The sequence below is a fragment of the Penicilliopsis zonata genome, assembly GCF_001890105.1.
Source record: "Penicilliopsis zonata CBS 506.65 unplaced genomic scaffold ASPZOscaffold_6, whole genome shotgun sequence".
NCBI lineage: Eukaryota > Fungi > Ascomycota > Eurotiomycetes > Eurotiales > Aspergillaceae > Penicilliopsis > Penicilliopsis zonata.
In genome coordinates, this window is record NW_019208916.1 from 196,920 (window position 1) to 223,451 (window position 26,532).

At 54.8% G+C, this 26,532-nt stretch overlaps 13 protein-coding genes across 13 annotated transcripts; 9 read left to right on the forward strand and 4 right to left on the reverse strand.

The window, feature by feature from the left end:
- Window positions 1–141: 141 nt before the first annotated feature.
- Window positions 142–1,623, reverse strand: ASPZODRAFT_131780 (hypothetical protein). Its single transcript, XM_022722836.1, has 4 exons — window positions 1,415–1,623; window positions 1,215–1,362; window positions 728–1,148; window positions 142–642 (listed from the first exon to the last, which is right to left on the reverse strand). The coding sequence occupies exons 2-4, from the start codon at window positions 1,341–1,343 to the stop codon at window positions 203–205; spliced, it is 990 nt and encodes a 329-aa protein (XP_022581391.1). The 5' UTR covers window positions 1,344–1,362; window positions 1,415–1,623; the 3' UTR covers window positions 142–202.
- Window positions 1,624–3,787: 2,164 nt separating this feature from the next.
- On the forward strand, window positions 3,788–5,184 carry ASPZODRAFT_1844409 (hypothetical protein). The gene is made up of 2 exons (XM_022727217.1): window positions 3,788–4,443; window positions 4,532–5,184. The coding sequence occupies exons 1-2, from the start codon at window positions 4,143–4,145 to the stop codon at window positions 5,032–5,034; spliced, it is 804 nt and encodes a 267-aa protein (XP_022581392.1). The 5' UTR covers window positions 3,788–4,142; the 3' UTR covers window positions 5,035–5,184.
- A 993-nt stretch (window positions 5,185–6,177) lies between these two features.
- On the forward strand, window positions 6,178–6,461 carry ASPZODRAFT_15570 (hypothetical protein; the record flags this gene model as incomplete). Its single annotated transcript, XM_022726240.1, has 2 exons — window positions 6,178–6,203; window positions 6,254–6,461. 2 exons carry the CDS (start codon window positions 6,178–6,180, stop codon window positions 6,459–6,461), a joined length of 234 nt encoding a protein of 77 aa, XP_022581393.1.
- A 232-nt stretch (window positions 6,462–6,693) lies between these two features.
- ASPZODRAFT_64918 (hypothetical protein) lies at window positions 6,694–7,978 on the reverse strand (the record flags this gene model as incomplete). The annotated part of the gene is made up of 2 exons (XM_022729269.1): window positions 6,694–7,519; window positions 7,575–7,978. The coding sequence occupies 2 exons, from the start codon at window positions 7,976–7,978 to the stop codon at window positions 6,694–6,696; spliced, it is 1,230 nt and encodes a 409-aa protein (XP_022581394.1).
- Window positions 7,979–8,300: 322 nt separating this feature from the next.
- ASPZODRAFT_131788 (hypothetical protein) lies at window positions 8,301–9,854 on the forward strand. The gene is made up of 2 exons (XM_022722837.1): window positions 8,301–8,730; window positions 8,805–9,854. The coding sequence occupies exons 1-2, from the start codon at window positions 8,372–8,374 to the stop codon at window positions 9,703–9,705; spliced, it is 1,260 nt and encodes a 419-aa protein (XP_022581395.1). The 5' UTR covers window positions 8,301–8,371; the 3' UTR covers window positions 9,706–9,854.
- Window positions 9,855–9,924: 70 nt separating this feature from the next.
- Window positions 9,925–11,388, forward strand: ASPZODRAFT_131789 (hypothetical protein). Its single transcript, XM_022722838.1, has 2 exons — window positions 9,925–10,599; window positions 10,664–11,388. Exons 1-2 carry the CDS (start codon window positions 10,074–10,076, stop codon window positions 11,209–11,211), a joined length of 1,074 nt encoding a protein of 357 aa, XP_022581396.1. The 5' UTR covers window positions 9,925–10,073; the 3' UTR covers window positions 11,212–11,388.
- Window positions 11,389–11,508: 120 nt separating this feature from the next.
- On the forward strand, window positions 11,509–13,446 carry ASPZODRAFT_131790 (hypothetical protein). Its single transcript, XM_022722839.1, has one exon. The coding sequence runs from the start codon at window positions 11,627–11,629 to the stop codon at window positions 13,295–13,297; it is 1,671 nt and encodes a 556-aa protein (XP_022581397.1). The 5' UTR covers window positions 11,509–11,626; the 3' UTR covers window positions 13,298–13,446.
- Window positions 13,447–13,539: 93 nt separating this feature from the next.
- On the forward strand, window positions 13,540–16,681 carry ASPZODRAFT_131791 (hypothetical protein). Its single transcript, XM_022722840.1, has one exon. The coding sequence runs from the start codon at window positions 13,936–13,938 to the stop codon at window positions 16,432–16,434; it is 2,499 nt and encodes an 832-aa protein (XP_022581398.1). The 5' UTR covers window positions 13,540–13,935; the 3' UTR covers window positions 16,435–16,681.
- A 313-nt stretch (window positions 16,682–16,994) lies between these two features.
- On the forward strand, window positions 16,995–17,720 carry ASPZODRAFT_95335 (hypothetical protein; the record flags this gene model as incomplete). The annotated part of the gene is made up of 3 exons (XM_022730500.1): window positions 16,995–17,195; window positions 17,264–17,585; window positions 17,654–17,720. The coding sequence occupies 3 exons, from the start codon at window positions 16,995–16,997 to the stop codon at window positions 17,683–17,685; spliced, it is 555 nt and encodes a 184-aa protein (XP_022581399.1). The 3' UTR covers window positions 17,686–17,720.
- ASPZODRAFT_131793 (hypothetical protein) lies at window positions 17,677–18,925 on the reverse strand. The gene has a single exon (XM_022722841.1). It carries the CDS (start codon window positions 18,607–18,609, stop codon window positions 17,950–17,952), a length of 660 nt encoding a protein of 219 aa, XP_022581400.1. The 5' UTR covers window positions 18,610–18,925; the 3' UTR covers window positions 17,677–17,949.
- Window positions 18,926–19,380: 455 nt separating this feature from the next.
- ASPZODRAFT_131794 (hypothetical protein) lies at window positions 19,381–20,999 on the forward strand. The gene has a single exon (XM_022722842.1). It carries the CDS (start codon window positions 19,453–19,455, stop codon window positions 20,611–20,613), a length of 1,161 nt encoding a protein of 386 aa, XP_022581401.1. The 5' UTR covers window positions 19,381–19,452; the 3' UTR covers window positions 20,614–20,999.
- ASPZODRAFT_1844885 (hypothetical protein) lies at window positions 20,963–23,009 on the reverse strand. Its single transcript, XM_022727219.1, has 3 exons — window positions 22,685–23,009; window positions 21,110–22,620; window positions 20,963–21,018 (listed from the first exon to the last, which is right to left on the reverse strand). Exons 1-2 carry the CDS (start codon window positions 22,856–22,858, stop codon window positions 21,295–21,297), a joined length of 1,500 nt encoding a protein of 499 aa, XP_022581402.1. The 5' UTR covers window positions 22,859–23,009; the 3' UTR covers window positions 20,963–21,018; window positions 21,110–21,294.
- Window positions 23,010–23,587: 578 nt separating this feature from the next.
- On the forward strand, window positions 23,588–26,529 carry ASPZODRAFT_65435 (hypothetical protein; the record flags this gene model as incomplete). Its single annotated transcript, XM_022729307.1, has 4 exons — window positions 23,588–23,943; window positions 24,015–24,353; window positions 24,748–25,027; window positions 25,063–26,529. 4 exons carry the CDS (start codon window positions 23,588–23,590, stop codon window positions 26,527–26,529), a joined length of 2,442 nt encoding a protein of 813 aa, XP_022581403.1.
- Between the last annotated feature and the right edge of the window lie 3 nt (window positions 26,530–26,532).

Genomic DNA, 26,532 nt, shown 5'->3' on the forward strand with positions numbered 1-26,532 from the left:
TGGCATGTGCTAGAATGGGTTTCCTGTTCCAGGTGAAGGCTCGCGCCTTCTGTTTTACATTAGTTACATTAGCGACTCGGGTCGAATATACATACTACCTTACTTACCTTAACCTTTACTTAACCTCGTATTTGGAAGTAGTGTAGTAAGCTTAATGATTTGAATTTGTAGATACTAGGCTAGACAGTGAACAGAAGTAGTACTACCCCACCATGCGGACAACAATATATGCCCACCCGTCTCCATACGCAGAGCACCGGACGACCTCCTCGACCGGCGCGGACATGGGCAGGACAGCCCCGTGAAGGACCGGGTTGGCGAGGACTGGGGTGCGACGACTCGGGAAGAGATTGGGGAGCAAGGCGTGCAAGGCGGTGCCTACCGTCTGCGACTGGGTGGAGGGGCTGTTATTGCTATTGTGACGGGCCATGGAGAGGGTGAGGCTGAGGCCGAGATGGCTGGCTGTCATGTTTGAGACGGCGATGGAGGGCGACAAGGGCGATTGGAAGACTTTCAACGAGGGGGCGCCTGTGTCTGGTGGTAAGGGGAGGAAGATGCGGATGGGGACGTTGCGGAACGGTTGGTTTGTGGGTGGGAGGAGGATGTTTGAGATTCGTCGGAAGGAGGGTAGATCCACTGAAATATTAGCCTTGAATCATTCATCCTTTTGATGTTTTTTTTTTTTTTTTGTATTTATTGTGAGTAAAGAGCGTAGTACCTCCCTGAACAGCCTCCCATAATCCTGACGAATCTTCCTTGGAAAGACTCATGATCCCCTTTGCGGTGCCGTTACGGAGGAAATCCGCCTCTTTGACGCTATTGATAAAGGCGTCGTTCATGACCATCCCCGCGGCGTCTAGCTGGACGAGATCCTCATGCGGCCAGTCGCAAAAATGGACGGTTAGCCGCCACGGGAGGGTTGCTTGGGCGTCGGATTCATCGAGACCACCACCTCCCTTGGAGGCCGGCTCGGCCCCGGCGTACAGGTCGTACAGGAGACCGACGGGATAGTGCCATTTCAGAGGCACGTTTTCGAACGAAAACCATCCCTCGTGCGGCTGCGACGAGGGGTCGATCAGTGAGGATGAGAAGAAGGCGTGCAGTCGCGGTAGTAGCGAGGGGAGATATGATATGCGGTGATAGGAGATCTGACATGTTTAGATATGTTTCTGGCCTCTCTCTCTCTCTCTCTCTTGATTCTAGGGGATGCCCACCAAATATGGATCTGTCTTATCATACACTCGGCTTTCCGAAGGAGCGAGGACAATTTCCAAGGGAAGTCGTCCTTCCCAGATAGCTTGTTGGATGCTACTTGTTGATGCTTGATCCATCTTGGTGGGCATTTCATGCATATATGGGATTCTGAACAAGTTAGCCAAGCTATATGGTACGGCAGAGATATTAAATGGTATACTCCAGCAAAGAGCCAATAACGTTAGAAGCACTCGTACTTGAGTACTGTTCTACAGTGCCTATCTATCTGCGTTGGCACTGCCCCGCCTCGATATTCCGTGGTGGCCAGCTTGTTTAGAAGCGTCGGACATCCATTGGTATCAAAAGAAAGGGCGACTGGATGAAACTAAACGTGATGGAGCCTATCTCGCAGGCTGTCTAATGGTCTGTTGGTGGTGCTGAGGAGAAAAGGACGTGGTTGTCTTTTGGCCGCGGAAAGATGGCGGCTTCACGTGACCTGGACGGTCGACTCGCTCGGATTATATATATATGCTCATCCATGCTTATCCTCTGGACCATCTAGACGCTGTTTCCTTATATTGAATACTTCTATTGTCTATATGATTACTAGACCATACACATCGATCCGTCATCTACCAGTTAACTGCTGGTTCGAGTGCATACCTCTAAAATAAGGGTAGAGTACTGTCCTCCGTCCGAAGTATAACAGCGCCTGAGGCACCCATTTCCAGGCACTCCCATCTCAACCAGGCTTCCTTCTAAGCTCAAGGTCAACCTGCTATAATTGCTTGTCATATACACCGGCATATGACTCCTATTCCTCCTCGCTCTCCTCTCACCAGCCACTTACTGCCTAAACACCCCCCCCCTGAACCAAATCGCCTCTCCTTCCCTCTTCCCCGGCGCTGGTGTAGCTGAAGCACGCTCTGTCAGTTCTATCTATCGGGAAAAAAAAAAAAAAAAAAAAAAAAAAAAAAAAAAAAAAAAAAAAAAAACCAAGCCACATCCCACCCAGGAAGGTCGCCACTCGACGTACACCGAGACAGTTTCCTCCTCATCCTCTGCTCCTAACCGAATAACCCCGGCGGGTATCCAGCGCAACCGCCTCACCCGGAAAGGGAAATATCGCGCAATCCCATCTCATCTCATCTCATCTCAAGCTCCAGCTCCAGCTCCCCTGCCACACACGCCACACTCACTACTTCCGACCGGCATGGATGGTGGCGCAGGGCGAGATCGGCTTTCCCGATCGAGTCGGCTCTTCTCCCTGCTTCTCTGAGATTTTCTCCGTATCTTGCCATCGGTTAGATTGGATCATCTTGTCCGGCTGCGTCGGTTGGTAAGTCTTTGCTGTAGGGATTATTTCTTCAATTCAGTGACTACTCAACTAGGTATTATTCTGCTGCATGTCGGTCAATAGTACATACTAACTTGTACATACTACATAGTTACTACCTCTACTATCATATCGCAAACAACCCAAATAGCCGAGGCGTTAATGAATGCCATTGTAAGCCATGTCTTTGTTCTGCCGGCTCTTGCAAGGTCGTCGGCTACGGGATAGTGGTTCGGCCTTTGGTTGACAGGGATACCCTATCTTCCTAGTAGTATAGTACGAAGGACTATGTCGCAGTACTACTACTATGTAGGTCTATGTAGTAGACATCTGCATGAGTTATGCTGTGCTTCGCCACTACTCCTGAAAGCCTATTTTTTTTCTCTCCTTTTCTGCGGCATAAACAAGCAGGACTGTTATGCTACGGCCGACACTAAACTAGACGATTCAAAAGCAACGTTCATGGAACAGTGGATCTCACTTGCACCAGATCGCTGGGAAATAGCTGAACGCGCGTCATTGATGGATATATATTTTTTTAGGTGGCTCTATAGAGTATAACCCGGGTTCGGCATGCCTGCATAGACGGCAGAGGCGCAGGGTATCCTTTCTTCTCGATAATCCATAGCTATTCAGATAAGCTTTGCGTGGCAAAGTATGCATTTCCATTCTGGACAAGTCACCGTCGCATGTAGTGCAAAAGCGTATCTCACATGAGTGCTTCATGGCCAACTGTGAGAAAGTCGAAGAGTAAAACTCAAATACGGCAGATCTTGAAGCAGTTTCCACGGAGTCGCCGTCAATCTAGTTCTTTTTTAGCGCCGGATCAAATGAGTTGGGTACCGACGACTAGGGATTAGGTGCTAGGTACTGGGTAGTAGGTACTAGTCAATTCGTTAGCTGCACAAAGTTCAGGGACTTGTCCGTCTGTCTGGACCATGGTATCATTTCTTGCGGCTGGCCTAGGTTCAGTGAATAACCTATATTCTAGCTGTATACAACAAGACCAATTGGAAGTGTATGTCCTGTCCTGTCCAGGGGGGGGGGGGGGGGCACCTATCAGAATATGTTGCACCGGTAGCCTGGAACTCGAAGCAGTGAGCTGCTGCGAGCAATGGGAGCGTTGCAGAAGTCAATAATCCCATTGTTGGTTCTGCCTGCAAGTCCCAATGTTGGTAGAGAGAAACGAGCGCGTGAGGTACTAGTCCGCCATAGGTTCGTATTCATTCACCATCTCAAAATACCCATTGCAAAATCCCTTGCTGGCGCTTCCAGTGGGATCTAAGTTAGGGATATCATATGACCTGCAAACTGATCGAATCTGTTCACTGCCAGGTCACAAGTACTTTGGTAGTTCGTACGGAGGGCGCGGTCCGCGGAGACCAGTTCAAGTTCAGATCCTGCTAATCAGGCGAATTTTCCCAAGATGCGCGCAGTCCCTGGGTTATGGGAGCTCTGACCAGCCTGCACCCTTATCCCGTGGGATGACAGGAGACTCTGTTGCCAATTATATCGTCATGTATATTTGCGGCCCAACACATGGGCCATGTGTAACTTGGGTAAAAGGATTGTCAGGCGCAAGGCGTTTGTGTAACCAATTCCAGTAACCGAGATGAAGAGAACGCTTAGCCTGGAGTACATAGTACGTACTTGGCTAGAGCCGACACGGTCCTCTTGGACAAAGGTAGCAGTGCTGCTTTTTTCTTTCTTTTCTTTTTTTATTCCATGGCCCAGCGCGGTTCGTATATTGCACGTAGTGCTGTGTGCCAAGCAAGCCACCGTTATCCAGTGTCCTGGTAAACTTTACGCCAATGTGCATGGACATCCTACGAATCCTGGCCGTGATGTCGAGGCGAGCGCATGCCAGTCTTCTCCCATCCTGAAACACATCCAGTTTCCGCACGTGCAGCGTTGTCTGTGTGACAGTTGACAGTGTTAGAAGGGGGGAAGGAAGGGAAAGGGGAAGATTATCCATGCAGGGCATCTTGAAACAAAACTGCCTTTCGCGTGAACGAAGATCTTCGCCTTCAGGAACCACCCCAGCAAATTCACTCATCCCCGAACCAGCCCTCTCCACCCCTCCGGCTCTTCACGGCCTTGGATACGGAGTAGCAACGTTGAGGTCATGCTGCATGCATATGGAGAGACCCACCCTGGTTTTTCAACCCGGCAATGGCTCTATCTACCTAGGTACCTGGCTTGAACAGCCGGGTGGTAGGCGTAGAGAAGGCAGGGCCCGTGAAATCTCCGAGGAATGCGGGTATGCTCTGACAGGACGTCTGTTGCAACCATCGACGAGGAGGACCCCTGCCCGACAAAAAGCATCAGTAAGAGAATGCGTTGGGAAGAAGCAAAGGCACGCGGACGCAAACCCTCTAGAAATTGCTGCTGATCAATGCCCGGATCCGAGAAGAAAAAGCAAATATCGCCATGGAAAGGAGTTGCAGAAGAAGAGATGCCAAGACCGTCAGGGGGGGGGGAAAGAACGCTGCTCTATCATGTGACCCTGTCCTGTGAGTCCGAAGACGTGACTCCTGTCCTGTCGCTCTTGCTCTCGCTCTCGCTCAATCTCAACGTGCGAACGAGCGTAACGTCCCCTGATTGTCGTCATTTCGCTCGAGCAGCGACACAAATACGATGCCTGGGAAGGTTAGGTACTATTCTCGTACTGCCCGGAAAGGACGAGGCTCGAGGCCCTGGTCCAGACTGTTCCGATTCCCTGGAGCTTTGACGGACTGGTAACTAATGAGCATGCAGTGCTAGCTTTACTAACAACCACTAACTATCATACCTACTAGTTTACTATGACTAGTACTATGTACTATGTACTATGTACTAGTTATGTGCTATGTAGTATGTACTATGTAGGGCTGGTGTCCCACAGAATCAACGTTTCAGCTTTTTCGACCCCTGCTTCTGTTGCTTGGGCTCAGCCATGGCCGCGAACCTTCGATCGGATGGATGGCCTCCACATGGGTCCTTTGAAACACATGCCGACTGGCGTTCGTGTGGCACAGCATGGCTCTGCAAATCCGGGTCTACCCCCCTGCGCGAACCGTCCCCCCCCCTCAGAGCAGTGTTGCGGGATTGTGCAGTGTCCACCGAAGAGTTGCATCCCTGCAGCCATGCGGTGGTCTGCATCTCACGTTGTGGGCCCTCTACCCATCTCGAGGTTGACTCGGCCGGTGCCTGATCTACTTCCCCCGAACTTGGGCCTCACGCCTCGCTAAGAGATGGGCGTCATTATGGGCTTGCCCATCCGGGGAAAGAACAAGCGGAAAAAGAAAATCCAGCCGGTAGGAGGGAATGGAAACGCACCTGGTAAAACCGAGCCCTCGGTGCTAAACAACGCAGAAATGAAGATCGTTGCACCGTGCCTGGCTTGTCTCGTTTCGCAAGGCTCTTCCTGATCGCTGCTCCATTCTTGGATCTGATTTTCGTCACAGACGTCATGAGCAGAGCAGTCGTTCTGCTTTGGTGGTCACTTGCGAATCCTTGAGTGTATATAAAGACCTATAACGCCGGTAGGGTTGATCATTATCATCATCATCATCATCATCATCATCACCATCTTGAGATCTATTCGACTTGATCCTTGCCCCTTTCTACCTAGATCTCTCCAAGAAAAGCCCTTTTTAATCTCGAATATGTCCTCCACCAAGAAAACTACCAAGTAAGTATCTTATCCTCCTCCAGAGGGGATCCTCCATCTGACAAATCCAGCGCGGTCAGTGGCACCAACAACAACCTAAACGCCGGTAACCTTCGCCATCTCCCCGGCGAGAATCACCAGAACGGCGTTGAGCGGTTCGCGCAGTCCGGCGCCGCGGATGAGCCGTACTTTGCGCGCGCGCGGATGCAGGACCGGTCTGCGCATGCGTCGCGGCTGAGCAGTCAGCTGCGTGACGTGGACGCAATGCTGAAGAAGTAAGGCTGGTCGATCGGTCATGGGGGGGTTGGGGTGGGCAAGAAAGGGATATCTTTTAAAGAAGAGAAGAACAATAAATAGATTTCTATCAATTAATGTCTATCAGGGTTTCTCACTGTATCGAGCGGGCATGTATCCGGTGAACTAAGAGAAATTGGCATTGAAGGAATAAGGATGGAAAGTACTCAATGGAGGAAACAGACAGAATAGGGAAAAAAAATGATGAAAGAATGTTTCACTGCAGCAAGTCCCACACGTACTGAGCGACTTCTTCGTACTTGGTGCTGGGGAACTCATGCCCGGCGTCAATGTACTCGAACTGCACATTACCCTTGAGGGCGGTGGCAGCATCCTCGCACAACTCGTCTTTGAGGATCAAGACGTCGTTGGAGCCGCAGAGAATGAGGACCTTGTCGCTGGGGAGACCGCGAGCGCGCTGCTCAGCGGGCGGCAGGGTGCGCTGCGAGGAAAGGAACTCGCCGAGCCGCGACCAACTGGCCCACTGGCGTTGCTGCAGGATGGGGCCATGCCGCATGCTGGACATGAAGGCGTGGACGAAGCCCGCGTGATTGTTGACCTGCCACCGCACGGTTTCCGGAACGGTGATGTGCGGGTACGCGCGGGAGAGGATCTGGGTGTTTGTGGTGTTTGCGGCAGGCTGCGAGGGCAGTTCCTCGGCCAGGGCGTCAGAGGCGCTGAGCTTGGTGTGCTTGGGCTTGATGAGTGGACCTGCGCGCAGCCGCCGGCCGACCAGGTAGCCCAGCACGCTCTCGGGGACCAGCCCGTTGGAATAGAGGAGGCGAGACGAGAAGCTGATCTGTGAGTCTCTGATCAAGCCGGCCGGGGCCAGCAGCACCAGAGACGAGAGCAGATGCGGGAAAGCCGAGGCAAATGCTGCCGCGATGCCCCCGCCCAGCGAGTACCCGACCAGACTGAAATTGCCGGACCCTTGGCCGGTCCAGGCAATGGGCGACGAGTTGAGAGCGAGTAGAATCTGGGTTGAAAAGAGGCGGTCATCCTGGGGAAGGTCGGTCGGACAGTCCGAATACCCTCTTCCGAACCTATACACCGTTCAGCTATAAGCATCCATGGTACGGAAGAAGCCGTTTAACGTACAGATCGAACAACATAACGCGGCATCCACGGTCCGCAAGCGCGTGTGCAACCCCTCCCAGAGCAATGCAAGGCGTGGTAATCCCATGGACAAACAGAACCTTGTGGCCATCCTCCGGGCCCCATTCGTACACTCGTATCGACCCGTAAGGCGATGGGACATCACGAGCACCAGGTAGCACGTCGGGGGGTAAGGGGAGAGTACTCGTCTCGGAGTCCGACTGCAACAAGACCCGGTCCCGCGGAGAAGAAAAAACACCCCGTTCGGCCACACGTTTCTGAAGCAGCGAGCTGAGCACGAAGCCCAGGGTGAACGAGATGCCCGTCACGGCGACCAGGGGAAAATGAGGGCGGTGGTGGGCGACCGAATCGGACAGCAGCCCTGCCGTTTGGCTGATCCACGCCATGACGAATTGACGAGAGAAACAACTGGATATATAGTCTTTTCCTACAGTATTCAAATCAAATCAATATAACGAGCGATCAGGTCCCGACGACCTTGTGTTGGGCTGCAGCCTGAGCTGAGATGGGAAGCGCGGCTGATAAGAAGCCGATAGCCGTATAACTATCGGATAGGAAGGAGCACGTGCAGCACTAGTCCGTATGCGGCGTGCATGGATTATGCACATGATTACATAATAATGTGTCCGGAAGATCTTCGGCCCGTGTCGGCAAGGCCAAGCTCAGCTCTGGCGCGCCCACTTGATTGGACGGAAGACGATTATAAAAAAGAGAAAAGAAACGTCTGGCATCGATTGCTGCATCCACCCATTGAGACAGACCCTGCATAGCTGTTCGCCATGTTCGACACGGTGTGTAGTCTCCCGCTCTCCGCGGACCTGTTCGCGCAGGCCATCCACCCAAAGGCGCCCGTCGTCTCTGTCGGGCTGGCCTCGGGCCACGTCCAGACCTTCCGCCTGCCGTCCGAAGAGGAGGCCAGTGACGACGACGGGGCGTCGACTTCGTCGTCGAGGAATGGGACAGGCCACATTGATACCATGTGGCGGACACGGCGGCACAAGGGCAGCTGTCGAACGCTGGCGTTTGGACTCGACGGCGAGACGCTGTATTCTGCTGGTACGGACGGGTTGGTCAAAGCTGCAAAGGCGGAGACGGGCGTGGTTGAAAACAAGCTTGCCATTCCATTAGCCAAGAACGGGTATGTCTTTCCCCCTATATGTTATTTTCATGGGTGTACTGTGGGTGTGGGTTTGCCTTTTGCTGATTCTTCAGATCTATCGACGCTCCTACAGTCATCCATGCACTTTCCCCGCAGACTCTCCTTCTCGCGACCGACTCGAGTGCTTTACACCTATACGACCTGCGGACTCCCTTCTCCCGCGTGTCTGCCAAGCCGCAACAGACCCATCACCCACATGACGACTACGTCTCGTCGCTGACCCCTTTGCCGGCCTCGGACACCAGCACGTCCGGGTTCAGCAAGCAATGGGTGACGACGGGAGGCACCACGCTAGCCGTGACGGATCTCCGCCGCGGGGTGCTGGTCCGTAGCGAGGATCAAGAGGAAGAGCTGATCAGCTCGGCATACATTGGCGGGCTGCCGTCTAGCGGGACCAGCCGGGGCGAGAAGGTGGTGGTAGGCGGTGCGAACGGGGTGTTGACGCTTTGGGAAAGGGGGGCGTGGGATGACCAGGACGAGCGGGTCTACGTGCACCGTGAGTCCGGTGGCGGCGAGACGCTGGAGACGCTGACGGCCGTACCCGACGAGCTCGGTAAGGGCAAGATGGTGGCCGTCGGCCTCGGCAACGGAACGGTGAAGTTTGTGCGGATCGGCGCCAACAAGCCCGTCTCCCAAGTCATGCACGACGAAACCGAGGGGGTCATTGGTCTCGGGTTTGATGTCGAGGGCCGTATGGTCAGCGGCGGCGGGCAGATCGTCAAGGTCTGGCACGAGGCTGCCTCTGTGGGCGAGGGCGACGAGGACGAGGACGACGCTGCTGTTGGAGGCAAACACATGTTGGGCAGCGACAGCGACGACGACAGCGATGAGCAGGATTCGGACGACAGTGACCGCGAGCGCCGGAGCTCGAAGAACCGCAAGAAGCGCAAGCGGAACAAGGGCAAGGACCGCAGCGGCGGCCAGCACGTCATGGCCTTTCACGGCCTTGACTAGATCCACGAAAAGTCGCATGGCATGGTGTTTGATCTTGATGTCTAATATCAAATAAATATTCCATAAAACATGAACGTCCGCTTTATCCCGTCTAGGAACCAACACCAGATGAGATACCGCCCAAAATACATCTACATCTAGTAGTCTCCGATCAATTATAATAAACCTTTCATAGATTAATGCTCGACTCCGTATAGAGAGAGAGAAGATATTGCCGAAAACAAACCCGTCGACGGCAAAGAGTTTTGCCCACACGATGGGATGACGTGGGGTAGCTTCACGAAACCCTTCCATATTATATTGTCTCTCCTCTTCGGTTGACCATCTTGTCCCATTCCCATCCATCCACACGGGGTTATTTGCCCACCATGGACGCCTTCGAGTACACTCCCAACACCGGCCGCGTGGTCTTTGGCAGCGGCACCCTGCAGAAACTGCCCGAGGAGATCGCCCGGCTGGGCGTGACGGCGCCGCTGGTGCTCTCGACGCCGCAGCAGGTCGAGCAGGCCGAGCGGGTGAAGAGCGTTCTGGGCGGCAAAGTGGCGGGGATTTTCAGCGAGGCGACGATGCACACGCCGACGCACGTCACGGACAAGGCTCTGGCCTTTGCCACGGCTCACAATGCGGATGCCGTCGTCTCCATCGGCGGGGGGAGCACTATCGGCCTGGGGAAGGCGATCAGCGTCCGGACAGGCCTGCCGCATGTGTGCATCCCGACGACATACGCCGGCAGCGAGATGACTCCTATCCTGGGCGAGACGGCGGAGGGGGTGAAAAAGACACGCTCGGACCCGGCCATCCTGCCGGGGACAGTCATTTACGATGTCGACTTGACTATGACTTTACCTCCTGCGATGAGCGCGACCAGCGGGGTCAACGCGATCGCTCATGCCGGTATTTCTCTTTATCTCTTCGAGTTTTGTATGAAATGAAAGTGCCATATGCTAACAGTTTCCAGTGGAGGCGTTGTACGCCCGCAACACGAACCCGATCATCAATCTGATGGCCGTCGAAGGCACCCGGGCTCTGGCGGCATCTCTACCTGAGATCGTGGTAGATTCGAGCTCACAATCCGCCCGCTCCAATGCTCTGTATGGGGCCTGGCTGTGTGGCACCTGTCTCGGCAGCGTGGGCATGTCGCTGCACCATAAGCTCTGCCATACCCTCGGGGGCAGCTTCAACCTGCCACACGCAGAGACACACACGGCCGTCCTGCCGCATGCCATTGCGTACAACGCGCCGTATATCCCGGAGACCTTGCAGAAGCTAGCTGCCGTGCTCCCGGGAAGCGAAGGGGACGCCATCACAGGGCTGAATGTGCTTCTGGACAAACTACAGGTCCAGCGCGGACTGAAGGCGTTTGGCATGAAGGAAGAGGACATTGATCGCGCCGCAGATATCGCTGTCAGCAATCCCTACTGGAATCCTCGACCCATCGAGCGAGCGCCTGTCCGGGAGTTGATCCGCAGGATTTGGGCGGGAGAGCCGGCGAGAGCGGACTTGTAGGGAATAGTAAATAGTATTCCACAGTGGGATAGTATATAAAGAATTACACATATGGGTGTTGATAGACAAGATGTCTCTTATACTCGAGATGCTTGGTCCTATAAGATGGTCGGGATTGACAATCGACATTAGAACAAACCATTCAATAACCCATTTCACATTCAAACCATTGCACCATTCAATAAACCATATCCATCAAGGGTCTGTAGATTCTCATAATATATAATTAAATGTCCGTCGATATCAGATCAAATCATCTCCGTAATCTACTCTGTAATGTCCTCCGTCTCTACCAGAGCGGGGTGGTGGGGTGATATTTTTTATCTACAAAAATTTCTCCTCCTACACAATCCACAATAAGCATTGATCTGACACAGATTGCCTAGTACTGATCACTAACTGCTGACTCTCCGCCATGTCTTTAGAAACAGCACCGGTGCTTTCCACACCGGACACCCGTCTTCTCGAGGCCACCGACCCGGTGGTTGCCCGCGAGACAACCTCCAGCGGCAGTCCACGCTTGTCGGACGACGAGCTCTGCATCACCTACGACATCGAGCGTACGCTGCAGGAGATCCGACGGGAGCGGTATAAGCGGATTGCCCTGCAGTTTCCGGATGAGATGCTGCCGGACGCCCCGCGGGTGTTCCAACTGCTCAGTCGCGGGGTCCAGGAGGGAGGAGGGAGGAGCGAGGACAGGAACAATACTGCAGAGAATGGGTCTGGAGAGGGGGATGCCGGGGATGCGGCAGCAGCTGAGCTGGTACGCTCTGCAGACCGTCTGGACGTCAGTGACAGGGACGGTCCGGCCCAGTTCTACATCCTGGCCGACACCTCGTACGGGACCTGCTGCGTGGATGAGGTGGCTGCCGAACATGTGAACGCCGACGTCGTGGTGCATTACGGCCGGTCGTGTCTGTCGCCCACGGCTCGACTGCCGGTGATCTACGTCTTTACGCATCGCGAACTGGCTCTGGATCCGCTGGTTGCGGCGTTCCAGTCCACCTATCCAGATCGGGGGACCATGGTGGTCCTGGCCGCCGATGCGCCCTACGCCGACCATATCCCTGCCGTGCACGCCCGACTGGTCCAGGACGGATACACGCATGTGTTTGCGACGGAGCTGGTGCACGACCCGGCCTCGGCGATCCCCAATCGCACCGTGCCGCAGTCTGTGCGGGAGAAGCCAGAGTCCCTGGCGGACTGGCAGCTCTTCCACATCGCCGAACCGCCCACTGCGCTGCTCCTGACGCTCGCATCGCGAGTGGCGGCCATCCACATCTACCCGACGGACAGCAGTGGCTCGGTGGTGAGTGCGTCGGCGGCGGCGACGCTTCGCAGGCGGTACGCCATCCTGACGCGGCTGAGCACCGCTCCCGTCTTTGGCATCTTGGTCAACACGCTCAGCGTGAAGAATTACCTGCACATCGTGGACCACGTGCGCGAGCGGATCGCCGCGGCGGGCAAGAAGAGCTATCTCTTCGTGGTCGGCAAGCTGAACGCGGCCAAGGTAGCCAACTTTAGTGAAGTCGGCGGCTGGATTGTCATCGGGTGCTGGGAGAGCTCGCTCGTCGACAGCAAGGACTTCTGGAAGCCTGTCATCACCCCGTTCGAGCTGGAGATGGCCCTGCAGAGTGATGACGAGCGGGTCTGGACGGGGGCCTGGCAAAGCGACTTTCAGTCCGTTCTCGACTCCAAAAATCCCGGCCCTCCACCGACCGCCGCTAACGGAGAAACCACCACCACCACCACCACCACCACCAACGACGACAACGACGACGACTTCGAGTCTGCACCCCCCGAGTTTGACCTCCGGACCGGTCGCTACGTCTCCAATTCCCGGCCGATGCGGGATCCCGCCCCGCGCGCGACCGGCGCGTCGGCCTTGACACGGCGAGCCCGAGGCGACCTGGCCCTGGTCGCAGGCACCCTCTCCCCCGGAGCCGAATTCCTGCACACCCAACGGACCTGGACAGGGCTAGGCAGCGACGTGCAGTACGAGGAGGACCGCGACAGCACCCTGGTAGTCGAGGGGCGCAAGGGCATTGCAAGGGGATACACCGTGGGAGACTCCGACCGACACTAGACGCCTTTTTTGTCTACTACAGCTGCCACTCTACATTAGCTAGACTTCCAAACTATTGCCTATAGTTCCCTCTCCTACATATCTCTATGGTCAATGCGTATTATTTCCTATTCTCCTGGCCGTCCTTGCTTGCCCATGACATAATCACCCCAACAGGGCAACCTATCACATGATGGTGGGCATGCCAATTTTTATCCTCACCTTTTAACGATCATATTGTGTGAGTTGGCAGTTTTACCCCCCCCCCCCCCCCCCCCCCCCCCTCTCCCCCAGCCGCTCAATCTAGGGAGCGCAACGTTGCGATGGCCTGACAGGTGGCCTAGGGTGTGACTCTATCTCAGACTTTATGAATTCTTTTTTCTCTCTCTCCTTCTTCTCCTCTACCATGTCCTTCTCACCCACCTCCCTTTGTCTCTGCTCTACCACCAGCCCCCTTTGCTCTACAACCCCGGTGTCTCTGTTCCTCTGTTGGTCCTCTAGCTATTCTAGCTGATCCGAAATAACCGATCTCGTCTTCTTGCTCGATATTTTCTCGTCGGTCGCGTGCTATGGACTCGTCCGAGTCGTCTCGCGCGATCGGGCTCGCGTTGGGACAGAACCGTGTCGGGATGGCTGACACGGCCGTTGGGGCCGCCGGGATGGCAAACACGTCCAACTCGGCAGGTTCAGGATCGGATGCCATGCTGGAAACAGTGGTCAACCAGTTGTCGATGTTTGAAACGGTCTTCCTCACCCATGCCCCGCTGTTCGAGTCGCTGCTCCTCCAGATCCCGACCGAATCGATCCTGAGCCTGTATCACACCTCGTCCACCCTGCGGAACTTCATCCGGTCGTCTCCTACCGCATGGCGGTCATTGTCCTTTCGTCTCGCCTATCCGTCGGGCACCCAGCCTCGTATCGTGCTGCCGGGGGTGAACGATGGGTTTACCGCACGCCAGTCTCGTCCCTATGCCCTGGACCAGTTGTTAATGCACGTCGCCGTCCCGTTTAGTCCGTGTCTGAAGAGCCTCGAGCTGGACAACACTGCGGTTTCGGGACAGATCCTCGTCTCCACCGTGCTTCATGCCCGCCGGGAGACCCTCGAGCATCTCTCCGTCCGCGGGTGCAAGAATGTCTCGCTCAAGTACCATATCATCCCGTATCTGACCATGTTCGGTCTGCAGCAAGACGTCCAGATGGAGGCGACCAAGAAGACCAAGCACCGGACCCCGCCCCAAAAACAGCATCTCGCTCTCAAGAGCCTCTATGCTTACCGGTGTCGCCACCATCGTCGCCGGCCCTACCTCACCTCTTCCTTGCACCGTAAGGATTCCGACTCAGAGCCTACCCACGAGCTGGTCACGCTGTGCCACAAGCTCGGCATCTGGACCGATACCGCTTGGTGCACCACTCCTGCCGGCCGCTGTTTCCGCCGCCGTGGCTACGTCGCCATGCGTACCCCGCAGGGCTCGCCGGAGGTCTGGGTCGTTTACGATCGCCTGTGGCGGTCCAAGAACTGGATTGGGCCGACAGATCACACCGGGCGTGGTGGTTCATCCTCTTCGACTTCTTCGTCTGCAACATCTACTACCCCTCCCGACGGTCGTTTCTGGGAGTGCCAGGAGACCGGCTGTGGCGGCGAACCACTGGGTATCGGCGAGGGCTATGACCACGGCGAAGGCAAAATGGTCCCCACCCATCTACGGCTCAGCCATCGGCGTTTTCTCGAGAATATCCGCTGTGACGTCTGTGCCGATGTGATCCCCGAGCGCTGCGAGCAATGCAGCATCCTCATGCACTGCTCCGGATGCCGCAAAACTCTCTGTGGTAGCTGCGCCTACGACCGCACCTGGCTGCGTCCCAGCCCATCCTCGAACATCAAGCTCGAAAGTTTCTGGTGGGCCCCCGGTGCAAACATCAACCCGTGCCTCATGCAGGACCCTGCCCGTATTATGCTCGAGCTGAACCCCTACACTCCAATCCCGAACAGTCCGTACCCAAGCCTCAAGTTCCATTGGTGCTGCACCGAGCCCATCTTCTCCGGTGGTGGTGGGATCAGCATCGGCACGGCCAACCGCGATGTCGATCAGATCCGCGCCGTGCCTCTACCCCGCGGCCAGGGATGGGAGGAGTTGGACTCCAGCACTGCTGTGAGCCACTGGACCCCGGAGCCCGATTTCTCGCTCGCCACCGGCCACGCAGCCATCATGCGCTGGCTGCTGACTCCGCCCGCCCGCCGTACGTCTTCGTGCCCGCGCAACTTGTGCACCGACTGTTATGAAAACCCGCAGTGGAAACTATTCTGTAAGCATTGCACCCGCCCGCTGTGCATCGAGCACGATCTGCGCGGCCTGCGGCTCCGTATCTGCGGCTACAAAGACCTCGCTCTTGAGAAGATCGCCATCGAGTCTCGCACAGGGAACATCGTCGCCGGTCGCGCTACGGGAACCATCCTAGCCCCCTTCTCGGTGCCATTCACCGGCCCTCGTCTGGTCGATTCTGCCGCCAGTAGTTTCACCGAAGAACATACTGAGACTGATGGCGCGCCTGCCATACCCACCCCACCTCCTGTTATGGCTGTGCCTGTAGCTGCAGCAGCGGCGGCAGCGGCAGCGGCAGCGGCAGCGAATGCGGCTACCGTTCCAGCCACGCCCGCTCAAAACACCACTCATGACTCTACCTCCCCCGCACAGGACGAGATGGAACACCGCTCTCGCAGCCAGTCAATCACCTATTCGAACCACTCGCGCGGCTCGTCCCCGTCCTCAGTGTACTTGGACTCGACGTTCGAAACCCCCCGCTGGCAAGGGTGCCAGTCGTTCTACTGCCCTCAGTACCGGGTGGTGGGCGACCAGCGTTCCCGTTGCGACTCGGTGCTGCGCGAGTGCACCACCTGCTCCGTTTACGTGTGCCAGGAGTGTGTCGCCGAGAACCCGCCGTGCACTTGCTCCTACTGCCAGGTCAACTACTTGTGTCCAAACTGCCGGCACGTCCGCCAGCGCGATGGAAGCTGCCAGGGTACGTTGACCTCGGCCGAGACGCGCCAGCAACGCAAGTGGAAACGTGACATGGCGGTTCTTGAGCGTCTGCTCGACCAGAAGCTTGCCAATGAGATCGCCGAGTTTGCTGGTGACTTCTTCGGAGGGTTATCCCACTAAAAACTTCCCACCTCGCTACCCTCACCTATTTCTCGTCTATTTCTCTACCCTTTACCTCTATTCCATCCTCACCCTTGACTCTTCTTCATCGACACCTTTTAATGACTCATTTTAGCTCTCTCTCGGTGGTTATCTGCTAGTTCGGCGCCAACATTGTTCGGGTAAAAAAATACCTTGCGTTTGCATTTATCGGCCGGAGTTTTTCTTCTGTTTCTCTTTCTTTTTTTTCGTTGATATTGGCTGGTACCAATTGTTCGTGTAACATTCAGCAAGTCTGATGGTTCGGGATATACTGTGTGTGGTGGTCACATCTTCTCTCTGTGTGTGGTTGGGATGTCTGTGTAATCGGGGAGGAGATGATAGATGTTTGATTCTAATTTAATGTGTGTGTATACTTTGTACTATCGTAAAGTAAGCAATTCCTAGGATCACCTAGTACACAGGTAGACTCTTATGTAGTACTCTGTATGTAGGCCATATGTACCAGACGCCCCACCAAGCTACGATTTTCAACCCCTCCGAGGAACCAGCTCCCAACCTACCTTCACGACACCTCTACAATGTCCGAAGCGGAAGAGAAAGAACGCCTCGCACGCGAAGACGCCGAACAGGCCCAGCTGCCCTACAAATGGACGCAAACCATCCGTGATCTGGACGTGACGATCCCCGTCGCGGGGAACCTGAGGGGAAGAGATCTGGACGTCACCCTCACCAAAACCAAAATCAAGGTTGCCGTGAAGGGACAGCCTGCAATCATCGAGGTACTTTACCTCCTTTTCAGGATTTCCATTTTTTTTGTTCGATTGTAATTGTTAATATGTTCTTCTAGGGCGACTTCCCCCACGCAATCCACGTCGACGAGTCGAGCTGGACCCTCGAAACAACCACCAACCCCCCGGGTAAAGAAGTGAGCGTACACCTGGACAAAGTCAATCAGATGGAATGGTGGGCGCATGTGGTGACCACCGCGCCGAAGCGGGATGTGTCGAAGATGACGCCCGAGAACTCGAGTCTGGGCGATCTCGACGGCGAGACGAGGGCAATGGTCGAGAAGATGATGTATGATCAGCGGCAGAAGGAGATGGGGGCCCCCACGAGCGATGAGCAGAAGAAGTTGGACATTCTCAAGAAGTTTCAAAAGGATCATCCTGGTATCCTCTTTCCTCCCCCCCCCTCTCTCTCTCTTTATCTTTACAATGAAATATACTAACTCCTGCAGAGATGGACTTTTCGAATGCGAAGATCGGGTAGTCGGAAATAATAAAGCCATAAAATTCCATCTTCTCCACATGGTATAGAGTAACAGTCAACGTAGTTATATTATAATAATGCATGCATGTATTGCTCATTAGTTTATGGGCCAGCCATACGCCGGCCAGATAGATCATGCGCCAACTCCAAGCAGATATAAGCCAGATGACCAAACGCCAAGGTACTCCTTCCAGAGGCCAAAGTAAGTGAATAATCAGATGATTAAAGGAAACTTCCAGGAGATATGAGGTATGCTCCTGTCTATTATGTTCCCTCCCAGGAATGCCGGCTGTCAATGCTCCGCCGGGAGTCCCGGTCCAGCAGACCTGCTCGACGAGCCAGCGGGCATGGCTGCGCAAGATGTGCCATCGGCGGCGGGGGAATTACTCCCCCCACAACAGAGGAGATGGACATGGACCGTGAGGGGACAGGCGATGCCCCCCGCGGCGAGTACGGCGGCGGCGGCGTGTCGCGGGTGGCCGTCGAGGTATTGCCATAGCTGCTGGGGAAGGAGATGGCCGAGGAGACGTCCGAGGTCGTGTCTTCGCGGGCCCGCGAGAGATGTTCTTGGTAGTTATACTCATTTCCGCCCTTCTCGTCGGCGGGATAGTCCTCGGATGAGACCGGCGGGTCGCGCATGTGTGCAGCCAGCGTCTTCTCGTGGATGCTCACGGGGCGAGGCGTGTATCGGGGTAACGGGACAACGGGTGCGTAGCCGTCGTCGTCACCGTCGCCGGGAGAAGAAGATGAGACGTCACTCCCGCCATTATCAAACGTGGCTATACGTCTGATCATCCCTTCAGGAGAACCGGCATATCCTACCAGCACGGAGGCATTGGGGGTTTGAATCATCCCCGGAGTAGGTTGCGGGGGTTTGGGGGTGGAGCTGGTGAAGCAGCCACAGAGCCCGGCCAGGAAAGACATGCTGATTATAGTGGATAGCAACGGCGGCAGAGCAGACAGCAGCAGACGGTATAGATTTAAATGGTTTTTCTTTCTCTCCGAGAATTCGACTGAAAAGGAGACAAGTGTTCATAAAGTCTTGATCACCTCGTATCCTTGGCTTGACTCAGCCTCACGTAGATGGCTCAATCGCAAACTAGAAAACACCAGTCTCGTCTAAAGGGCCATAATCGCTCGTGTCTCACCTGCTGAACAAAGAAACCGCTCATTGACTAGAGCGAGCAAGAGCAAAGAGAGAATTGAGGATTGAAAGAGCGGGGGAAGGCTGGAGAGAACGTCAGACAGAAGATGGACAGGCCAAGCGGCTCTTCGGCCCCTCAGGCACCCACATTCCTGTACAGAGTATCGTATGCTCGTATTGTTGTGGCCTGAGGCAGTAACTACTGGTTAAATTATCTCAGTTAGCTTAGTCAGCCGCCCCGCCGATTGCTGATAAGATAAAACCCCTGTTATCAAAGTAGGTATCACGAATACACAGTATACCATACACCTATGGTATATAATGTTGAAGTAGAAAGTGCCAGCCTCCTGCTTATATATTGCAACTATCATATCTCCCACAGTGACATATTCATTTGCAGCGTAAATAGACCAGAGAAAAGGATATACAAAGGCGAAATGGAAGTGCTGACTAATCTCTCATGGGTGCAGTTCATGCCTTAGGCTACGTATTGTATCAGTATTACCAGATCATTACGCCAATTTTTTTTCTCCCCCGCTTTTGAGTCTGGACATTGTCGTTCACTGTATCTTTTTTTTTTCGTTCATTATTCACTCTCTTCTATTCTCTACAACATTTGAACCATGGCTTCGACAGACCTCCCCTCTGCTGCTCCGGACAGCGACATCATTGCTGTCTTGCAACGGTCAGAGCCGTTGACGGTGCCCCCAACACGGCCAAACGACCCGACCAACAACCTGAAGCGCGTGGACCCGTTCCAGTTTGGCTCTCGCTATCTAGAACAAGGCGACGACGTGTTCGAGTACAATGCATGGGACCATGTCGAACCGGACGACGAGTACCTAGCGTTTGCAGAGGTGCAGTACGCCCGCCAGCGCGAGTTCCCCGTCAACGACTTCGACCGGCAGCGCTTCAACAATGACCCAGCCAAGTGGTGGAACCTGTTCTACAAAAACAACACGGCCAATTTCTTCAAGAACCGCAAGTGGCTGCAGCAGGAGTTCCCAGTGCTGGCCGAGGTCACGAACCGGGGAGCAGGGCCTAAGGTCGTGCTGGAGGTTGGCGCCGGCGCGGGCAACACGGCGTTCCCCTTGCTGGCCAACAATGAGAACCCCGAGCTACGCCTGCATGCCTGCGATTTCTCCAAGGAGGCAGTGAAGGTGATGCGCGCGAGCAAACACTACGGCTCTGAAATCATGACGGCGGATGTGTGGGATGTGGCGGCCGAGGGGGACGATTGGATGCCGCCGGGTCTCACCGAGGGTACTGTGGATGTCGTGGTGCTGATTTTCATTTTCTCCGCCCTGGCGCCGAATCAGTGGAACACCGCGCTGCGCAATATCTATCGTTTGCTCAAGCCGGGCGGGAAGATTCTCTTCCGCGACTACGGACGGGGAGATCTCGCGCAGGTGCGCTTCAAGAAGAACCGGCTGATGGCCGATAATTTCTACGTCCGGGGTGATGGGACGCGCGTTTACTTCTTTGACAAGGAGGAGCTAGTCTACATGTTCAACAAGTGGACCCTGGAGAAGGGCATCGAGATCGGCGGCGGCGGCAGCAGCGAGGCCTCGACCCCTGCCCCTGATGAAGGAACCCCTGAAGGATCGTCGGGTGGTCCCTCGGATGCTGCAGGGCAGACGCAAGATGCAAATGGTGCCTTTGAGATTGTTGATCTTGGGATCGACCGAAGACTGATCGTCAACCGCCAGCGTCGGATCAAGATGTACCGCTGCTGGATGCAGGGGCATTTCAGGAAGCGCATTGATGCTGAGGCTGAATCATAAACTCTCTCCTGACGACGGAAAAAGCAGACGACTCACAGGCACATTGATGTATATTACGTGTCACCCTCACCGCAGCCGGGTACTTTGTTATCCTCTACAGCGGCTCCAGCGCCTCTTACAAAGTAACGCCAGTCGGCTTCTATCATGAGGTTGGCTAACGACTTCCGTCGAGGGTATCGAGGTGATAGTGCAACTGCAGACCTTGACGAGCCAACGAACCAATGATTTCTCGCAATGGATAACGAAGAGAAGACCTGCACTTATACATATAGACGTGACGACAAGCATGATTTACATAGATACAATATCCACAGTGAAATAATAAATGGAATGACACCTATCTTGAGAATACAATTTAGGATCGAGATCCGGCAACAGTCTATTCGAGTCTAGACAATAACTTTTCTAGTAATTCATATTAAACAAAATTCAATGCTATATCGACAGCCTTAATATACTCCAACCATGCAGAAACTGAAAAAAAAATAAAACTTACAGAATAAATGAAATCTAATACTTGAAACACACACGGCTCAGTGTACAATAACTGTGCAGAGGTAAGGTAAGAAAAGGATCTAGGTATTAACTTGACATGGAAATAAAATATGAAAAAGCTTGGACATTTTCTCTTCCTAATATGGCCAGATGAAGGTTCACTTTTTTGAGTTTGGCGGGAAAAGCTCACGCAGAGAGATTCGGGCATTCCCCTTGAGCCCGCTGGAAGGCGCCGGCGAACAGATCCTGCATCGCACAGTAGTGGAAGAGGATGCCGCCCAGGACAGCGAAATGCCAGATGTTGTGGCTCCCACCGACGTAGTCGAAAAGGCCTGGCCGCCACCGCTCGGGCACTTGGGAGGCGTAGATCAGGGCGCCGATGAAGTAGACCAGAATGCTCTTCATGACGGGGGCGTAGAAGTAGATGCACCAGGCGAAGCCGCGCGTATAGGTTAGCTGGGCGATGGGTGCGAACCCGGTCAGCGCAAGAGAGACGTAGAAGGCGACCCGGGCCCAGGCCATATCGTGTCGGTTGAAGGTCGGGTGCCAGGGAAGAATGACGCCACCGATACCGAGAGACATGGTGAGCAAAATGTAGATCCAGCGGGACCGCGGCTCGCAGTAGAAGGCAGTGTATTCGGTGGTCACGATCGAGGCCGCGACGAGCATAGAGATGCCCGTGTAGTCGACGCAGGCAAACCGCTCCATGAGGGTTTGGGATGCAATACTGTTCATGGTGTGCCAGAGGGTGCTGCAGACCAGACACTTGCAGGCGGCGAAGAAGAAGACGGCCGCAATCATCACGTCAGCATTAGTGCTGACGTGGAAGTTGGTGTGGAGCGGGTAGAAGTAGAAGGCGATGGACAGCACGATGAACAGGCCGATTAAATGGGACCAGATGTTTACCAGTTCATTGGAGAAGGTGAAGACAGAGGTCATACACTCAATCTTGGAGGAATGGAACCGGTATCCGTGCAGGATGTGCGGATTGACCCGCCACGGATGGGGTAAGTCGGCATAGGCGATTAGACGGTGCTTCTGCGCCTGTTGAATGGCGTGGTCAATACTCTCACGCAGAGCCTCCTTGGCCCGCCGAGCACGCTCCATGCCCTCATCCACCACCTCGCGAGCATGCACGAGTGTCGAGTCAACTGCCTTCCAGCCATCATCCAGCGCTCCGTAGACTCCACGGCCACGGACCGCATGAGCTCTCGACTCGAGCTCGCTCAGAAAAGATTCCATCAAGCGAACCCCGGCCTGGGCCTTCTGCTCCAGGGTCTCCTTTGTTGCCAGGGCGTCATTGTACCGGTCCTCGAGCGTTTCCACCAGGATTTTGGCCCGTTTCTTGCCCCCGCCCATGAGCTCTCCCGATGCGTGCGAACACGAGTCCCTCACAGCCTCCAGCGTGGCATATGCTCTCTTAAGACTCGCATCGACCTGCATCATGTGCGATTTGCGATATTCCTCGATCCAGTGCATTCGTCGTTCCAGCTCTGCCAGGAAGAGCTCGACCTTCCCGTAATGCTCCGTCAGTCTACCACTATAGATAACAAATATCCAGAGAATCTTTGCTCACCCTCAGAAAGACGGCATCGGCGTCATAGTCACATGACAATCTCCTTGCTGAATGAAACGAGTGTCGTCTTCTCCGACCACGAAGCAGACCTGTCTGTTCTCCGGGGGTTGAGGTTCCTGTTGCAACGCCCTCGGGGTACGACTCGATAGTCATCGACGGTGCTGTACAGGCCATGGTTTCAGAATCCTTCCAGTCACACTCTTCTTGCAAGCGAAGGGCCTTCTTTCATGCCAAAGTCTCACAGGAGTTCCCGAAGAGAGGGCTACTGGCCCGGGGGACGGTGGTTGTTGTTATATAACAGTGGGTCGGAAAACCGGATGTAGAGCCGGGGAGACTCGAGAGCGAGAGGGAAGTCTGGCTGCAGCACAACGAGGCGACCACCACCCAATTTTAATATGTACAGGAGCCCTGCGTCCACGGCAAGACTCTGCAGACCACCCTCTCACAGAGCACAGGGACTGCAATTGTCGATCAGGGTCAGAGAGACGAGACGCCAGCCTGGGCAGCAACTGGTGGAGACCAGCCAGTTGGGAGGGGCAACTTGGCGGCTGGTCTTTTCCCCAACAACCGTTGGATGGGTTTAACGAGCAAAAGTACTCCAGAAGAAGCGCTCGACCAGGGCAGGTGAAGAGTCTGAAAAACGGCCTGACGAAGTTGTAATTGATAGTAGGTCCTAGAGAGTCTTTTTCTGGTCTCTCCACCGGGTCTGCTTGGGCCCATCAGCGATCAATTATGATCCACGCGGTGCGTCTGGCCGATAGCGGTGGATGCGGTGATTGCCTCTTTGTTTGCCACAATCTTATCATCTCAACCAGATTCTTAACACACAGACGCTTTCATTCAGCTCTCGCCCATTGTTAGAACTTAGTGCTCCTCTTATTCTCCTCTGCTCATCTTCCACCAATGGCGATCAGCGAAATCGTGCAGGACCCCTCGCTGCTGCCCATTCTGCAGACCAGCGCCGAAACCCTCGCTCAGTGCCAGCAGCTGCTGGCGCTGCTGGACCCAGCGACGGCGCCAGGGTCGTCGCCCGAGGTTCAGGAGGTTTCCCTGGCGGTGTCCCGACAGCAGAAGGTGCTGTTTGCGCTGCTGGCTCGGCTGCGTGGGCAGAACCGCGATGCCACTCTTCGCGTACGGGAGACGAAACAGGCGACAGCAGAGGCACGCCAGGAGATCGACCGGCTACATCTACAGCTCCAGAACCTGTATTATGAGCAAAGACACCTGAACGGCGAGATTACGGCCTGCGAGTCTTATGAGTGAGTCCCGCACTGGGAATGGACATCCTTGATGTTGAAAAGAAATGTACTGACTGAAAGCCTTCGTGTAGTCATAAGTACTTGTCCTTGCCCTTAATACCCATCGAGGAGTTCCTGGCCATCCATCCAGAACATCGGGAGTCCAGTGACCACGATCTGATGGTCGCGCGAATCAATCACGAACATGCGGAGCGAGAGAAGCTCGAACAGGCTCGGCAGGAGTTGCTGAAACGCAAGCAAGCACTGATTGCAGAGAACAAGAAAAGAAAAGATGATTTGGCCAATCTCGACCAGGATCTGGAACGGTTCATCGATGTAAGCCTATCTCGCGACCCATTACTCTGTACTATTGCTAACGGCGAATACCAGGCCGCCAAACCGATCCAGAAAATCTTTGAAAAGGAGTACTAGTCACATCTCTTCTTCCGTTATCCCGATAAGATACTATATTCGTCATAATTGTCTGCTTGGTGTTTGAACGGCGTTGGAGGATTAGATACCCTGATGTGTTTGATTTCATGGAATCACAAGAACCGAATTTTTTCAACTATTACTTTCTAGCTTGAAATAATTGTAGCCGTTTCCCAGTCTATATAAATAATAGAAAACTCAGAAAAATAATTTATCCCCCAGTCTGAAGAATCGGAATGTTGAAATCAGTCCCGCCCGCGGTGAAGCCACTTCACTTCTCCGCGTGGGTGAAAGCGAGTCCCTGCTCCCATTCTTCAGGTTCCAGCACGCTCGGCTCCATGCTCTGAGCTCCCACCTCCTTTTCTATTCATTTGCTTGACACCACTGTGCAAGCAATGTTCCGGCCATGACTGGGAGAAATGGAGAGCTGGCGTCTTCGCAGACATCTTCTCCAGCCGCCGACGACGTCACTACCACCATGAGCTCAACGAAGGCCAGCGCGCAGCGCCTTCCACCACCAGAGAAGGCCGAAGCTGTTCGGACTCGGACAGGAGTGATTGCTGCTTTCTGGCTGGTGATTATCTTGTTTGGATTCCCAATATGGTGGAAGACCACGTCTATTTACCGGGCTCGACTACCCATTCAGGAGATGATCGATTGGGCGGATGGCAAGGTAGATCAACATGCGCTGCATTTATCGAAACATAGAGACTGACTGTTTACTTCTATGTGGTCCAGGCATGCCGTCCGGTTTTCCCTCTTGATATTCACGTTGAGACCCCGTCGCTCCCTCCTTCGGAAGCGCAACATTTGATCCGGACAACGCAACATGCGCTTGACGATCTGAACGAATTTTCGGCTCACCACCTGAGACTCAAACTGGCCGAGGGCTCACGAGGCGAGGAACCATATATAGATGGAGAATCAGAGACTGGGGTAGAGGAGAAAGCCGATACAACCCTCGTCGTGAAGCTGCTCCCGGAAGACAATCTGGCCGGACCCAGATCAGAGCTACACGCAGACACCAGCCAACTGGATGTGTTCTATCCACCCAGTCAAGTGCCTACTTTTTCGTCATCTAACTCTCCCCTCTCATCGTTCATCGCCGAGGAGCTGCAAAAATTGTTCGCCGAAGAGAAGACGACAATATCCCATATCATTTCGAGTTCCTCTTCCTCACCCTCGCCGGAGCTGGCAGAAGACATCGGCCGACGACTAAGACGGACACTGAAATATGCCGACACTTACCACCTGGCCTTTTCACTGTTTACGCCCGGCGCAGAGCCATCTTCGTGGGACATCGAAGGCGCGGTACAGGAATACCTGACACCGCTCCTGGAGGCCTTCTCGCCCATCAGCAATTTCTCCGTTGATACCCAGGTCCAGATTCATGCGGCCTTTGCACCAACCGCGCCCTTGCCGACCTTCGACGAAACTCAGGCCGCATGGACGCTGAAGAAGGAGGATCTCAGCGCGTTCATCAACGCGGCCGAGTGGCCCCTGAGCCCCAGCATTGGGGCAGGCCCGACCATAAACTTCATCCTCTACGTCCCCTCGCCCTCGCAGGCGCCCCTGGTCATTCAGGGTAGTCACCAGGCTACCAGCTGGATCGTCCCTCAATGGGGTGGCGTGGTTCTCCTGAACCCGCCGCTGGCTTTGTCAGACCCCTCGCCTCGGAACCCCAAGCATCTGTCCCGGGAATCCCTGCGGCCCGCCTTCTTGACGTTTTCGCACCAGTTGCTCACCCTGCTGGGCACCCCGACGACGCCCGCATCCCTCCCCTTCCGCCTGCAGACGCTGATGCGCGTCCGCGCCGCGACGTTACTCCTCTCCGCGTCGTCGACAATGGGCTCGCTCGCTCGCCTCACTGAGTCACTGCCCTCGATCCCCATCCCCGCCACTGTCGCAGCCTCCGTATCTACTACGTTGGCACATCTCTCCTCGGCGTGTTCGCACCTCCGCGAGGGCCGCTTCGCCGCTGCGCTTGCCGCCGCGCGTGTCGCAGAGGGAGAGGCCGAGCGCAGCTTCTTTGAAAAGTCAATGGTCGGACAGGTCTATTTCCCAGACGAACACAAGATTGCCGTTTATCTCCCCCTGTTGGGCCCGATTGGTGTGCCGCTTCTAGTCGCGCTGATCAAGGAGATCAAGAGGGTTGTAGCTAGTCGGAGGTCATAGAGT